Source organism: Colobus angolensis, unplaced genomic scaffold (genome assembly GCF_000951035.1).
Source record: "Colobus angolensis palliatus isolate OR3802 unplaced genomic scaffold, Cang.pa_1.0 Scaffold70, whole genome shotgun sequence".
Taxonomy (NCBI): Eukaryota; Metazoa; Chordata; class Mammalia; order Primates; family Cercopithecidae; genus Colobus; species Colobus angolensis.
This window is the reverse complement of record NW_012120710.1, coordinates 6,882,515-6,886,091: the sequence shown is the minus strand read 5'-3', so window position 1 is coordinate 6,886,091 and position 3,577 is coordinate 6,882,515. Positions and strand designations below refer to the sequence as shown.

At 38.9% G+C, this 3,577-nt stretch overlaps 1 protein-coding gene across 5 annotated transcripts in view; it reads right to left on the bottom strand.

Annotated features, from left to right (window-relative positions):
- Window positions 1-862: 862 nt before the first annotated feature.
- Window positions 863-3,577, bottom strand: part of LOC105501312 (chromosome unknown open reading frame, human C4orf26) — a 9,912-nt gene continuing 7,197 nt past the window's right edge. Inside the window, exons 2-4 of one of the 5 annotated variants that reach the window (XR_001000176.1) lie at window positions 3,411-3,546; window positions 2,506-2,644; window positions 863-2,367 (exon numbers count right to left, since the gene is read on the bottom strand). Coding sequence is in view for 3 of the 5 variants with exons in the window: in XM_011927192.1 (XP_011782582.1) it covers window positions 2,204-2,644 (441 nt within the window). In the remaining 2 variants the exon portion in view is untranslated. Of the gene's footprint in view, window positions 2,645-3,410; window positions 3,547-3,577 lie in introns of all 5 variants that reach the window. The other 4 variants (XM_011927194.1, XR_001000175.1, XM_011927192.1 and 1 more) reach the window with 4 other exon arrangements.

Sequence of the window (3,577 nt, the reverse complement as noted above, 5' to 3'; positions counted from 1 at the left end):
TCAAACACAGCTAGTTGAAAGGAACTCATTTGAGAAACTAATTCACTTGGAGGTATTAGTTGTTCCACATTATCCTTCTAATTCAATAAACCTGCTAGGAATCTCTGTATTTAAAAAGCAAACTGATGAATCCAAGGGAATGATGCAACTTTTTCTAAGTCACAAAAGCATATACTTCCCTCCCCACAAATAAGCCTTTTGCACTCCTAGGCCTATACTTTTAATTGCAGGTGTGGGCTGCTTCTCATATTCTATGCGCGTTCCAGGGTGAGGAATAACGAAATTTTACCTAGAGCTATGTTGAAAAAGCCCTTACGCTGAAACGCTATAGGAATAGCCTGTCTTCTATAATAGATACAGTGATTAATGCATTGAAGCTGTTCATCCATCATTAGTTTGTCTTAGTTTACCTGAGGCTTACATATTACTTAGCAAGTCCTTCAAGGACTAGATTTCAGAACGATTAAATTTTGAATTGCAAAGGTCCTAACATTTGGGAAGAGAAAGCCCAGTCAAAGGCAGGTTAGTTTTTGGCCACTCTGTAAACATGGCTTCCTGTTTATGCCACTTCTCTTGCCTGACACCGAGTACCTAGGTGAGTGGTGAGCATGCCAGAATAAAGGAGGAGAGTCAGAAGGGGAGGTGGGTTTCAAATACAAACCTTTATCTGTCTTCAAATTTGCCCGAAGCTGGCCCTTTTCTGGTATGTCCCCACCAACCAAAAAAAGAGAGCAGGTAGGGTTTATTTCAAAATATAGTTTTGTTTTGTTTTTCTGATGAGGTTTTCAAGTAGGTTTTTACTGAAGCCTGTAAATTTGAAGCAAAAATCTGTTCTTAAAATGAATATTTTCTACAGCATGAATTGAACAGTTTTTTTCTTTTTTGATCATTTTAATAAAGCAAAGAAACATAGCATGATGATTTTAACTCTCTTTTCTTTTTCAGGGCAACCATTCCCAAAGTCCTTTCATGTCTTCATGCTGATTTTTTTTTTTCTGTTTTTTTTTTTTTTTAGCAGCAGTAGTAGCAGCAACTTTTGCACATAGATCTTGGGAGGAAAAAGTGCAAGCCACTGACCACATATGCAGAACTAAAGTTCTTATGTTACAGGCAAGAGAAGTGGCATAAACAGGAAGCTGTGTTTTACAGAGTGGCCAAAACAAATAACCAATGAATGCAATCTGTGCGATTTGTTTCTCATATTGCACCCTGAGAATATAAGGTTCCAAGGAATGAGTGAACTTATGTCTGTAGAGTTCTAGAGGTACCAGAATATTCTTGTAGCAGTTTAATCAGGCTTTTTGAACCTGGAATTATGTTAAAAGTTTGAGGGGAAGTTTATCATTTTAGTCAGCATCTATGTAATGATAACGGCAAACAGGGAGAAAATTATCAAATTAATTTGCATCAGTTGAAGTCAACATTAAAGTAAATTTAGATACCATAGTTTAAAAGTAATTATTTGGGTCTGGGCGCAGTGGCTCACGCCTGCAATCCCAGTACTCTGGGAGGCCAAGGTGGGTGGATCACCTGAGGTCAGGAGTTCAAGACTAGCCTGGCCAACATGGTGAAACCCTGTCTCTACTAAAAATACAAAAAATTAGCCAGGTGTGGTAGCGGGCGCCTATAATCCCAGCTACTTGGGAGGTTGAGGCAGGAGAATCGCTTGAACCCGGGAGGCAGAGGTTGCAGTGAGGCAAGACAGCACCACTATACTCCAGCCTGGGCAACAAGAGTGAAACTCTATCTCCAAGAAAATAATAATAATTATTTCAGTTAGACAAGTCAAGTTTATATCTTTAAAGTATTACCTACAGTCAGACTCTCCATAACTTTTTAATTGCTTTAAGCTTTATAATTTTTTTTAAAGTTTACTTTGTCATTGCACCTTGCTCTGTACTTTTTCCAATGAGTATAAAAATGGTGTCATCAGTGTCTTCATGTGGTTTATAATGATCTCAATTTATTTAAATGCTGTTTAATTTAGAGGAGGAGATGGATTCTTTCAGCATCTCAGTATGGATAGGAATTACTAGAGCTACCCATTTTAAGATTTTATTTGCATAAATATCCTGTGACCATAAGAAGTTGAGGATAAAAATAACGTGGTTATTGCCCAATTTTGCAAACATCAATAACCTGTGATCCAATATCTTCACTGCTGACAAAGAGAACAGTTTCTAGTCAGTGGTGTTTAGGATATTTAATCTTCATATCCAATAGTTAGTTTGGACAGATAAAACAGAAATCTTTTTGTTGCTTTTTCTGAAGGATTGGCTTTTTTTGCTTCAGTATGTTTGGGTTTCTCTTCCCTCTCAGCTTTCCTCAGATGAGCTTCCTCTCTGGAGTCTTCTTCTGGGCAAATATCTATAAGGAGTAAGGCGACGGTGTGGCCAATAAAATGGCTGGAATGGAAAACGGTGGTTACACCTTGAAGGCAGGAAAGGTCTGTTTGGAAACCTAAAATGGATTCTGGGCCTTCGTGGAAAAAAATGGAAGGGACACCTAGGTGTCTTTGTGATGGGCTGGACCCTTGTGACCGGACTCCTCGTGGCGGGTGGAGGGGTGAGTGTAAAGATCCGGCAGTCGGTAGGGTTTGCGTTATTTTGTGAGTCTCCAGGAGGGGTAAATACCTCTTCTTGTCCTGTGGAGAGGAAAACGCAAGTCAGGAAACAGGTCTGGTAACAGAAGCAGAAGGGGGGTTTAGAGTGGTGGCAGAGGAGAAAGATGGGAAGAGAGAATTAGAGAAATCTCAATGTATATTTGAAAGAACTGCCAACGTTCAATGAAATGAAACACAGACACAGCTGATGACCCAGCATTTCCACTGTGGGGAATTTACCCAGGAGAAATGAATGTTTATGTCTATAAAAAGACTCGTTCAGGGGTGTTCACAGTAGCATTATTCATAATAACCTAAATGGAAACAATCTAAGTGTCCATCAACAGAGGACTGCATGAAGAAACTGTATATTCATACAATGAAATAGTACTCAGCAGTGAAAAGGAAGAACTACTAATACTCACAACGTTGATACATCCCATGAATGTTGAGCAATACAAGTTAGACACAAAAGTGTACATACTGTACAACTCCCTTTATATGAAGTTCAAGAGCAAGCAAAACTAATCTATAGTTTAAAAAAAAGTCGACATAATAATTCAGCTTAGGGCAAGGATAGGTATTTTTTAGCAGAAAGTGTAGCCAGGGACCTCTTTAGAAATGTTTCATATCTTGATCTGGGTGGTTGTTACATAGATATGCTTATCTATATATCTATATGTATACATACACAGGTGTACACACACATATATAATTTGTATATAAACACACAAATATGTGTACATACATATGTTTGTACACATACACGTTTATATGTAGCCATATGTAAAATGTGATCAAGCTGTACCTTTAAGATGTGTGAATTTTGGCCGGGTGTGGTGGCTCAGGCCTGTAATCCCAGCACTTTGGGAGGCCCAGGCAGGCGGATCACGAGGTCATGAGATCGCAACCATCCTGGATAACATGGTGAAACCCAGTCTCTACTAAAAATACAAAAAAATTAGCCGGGCGTGG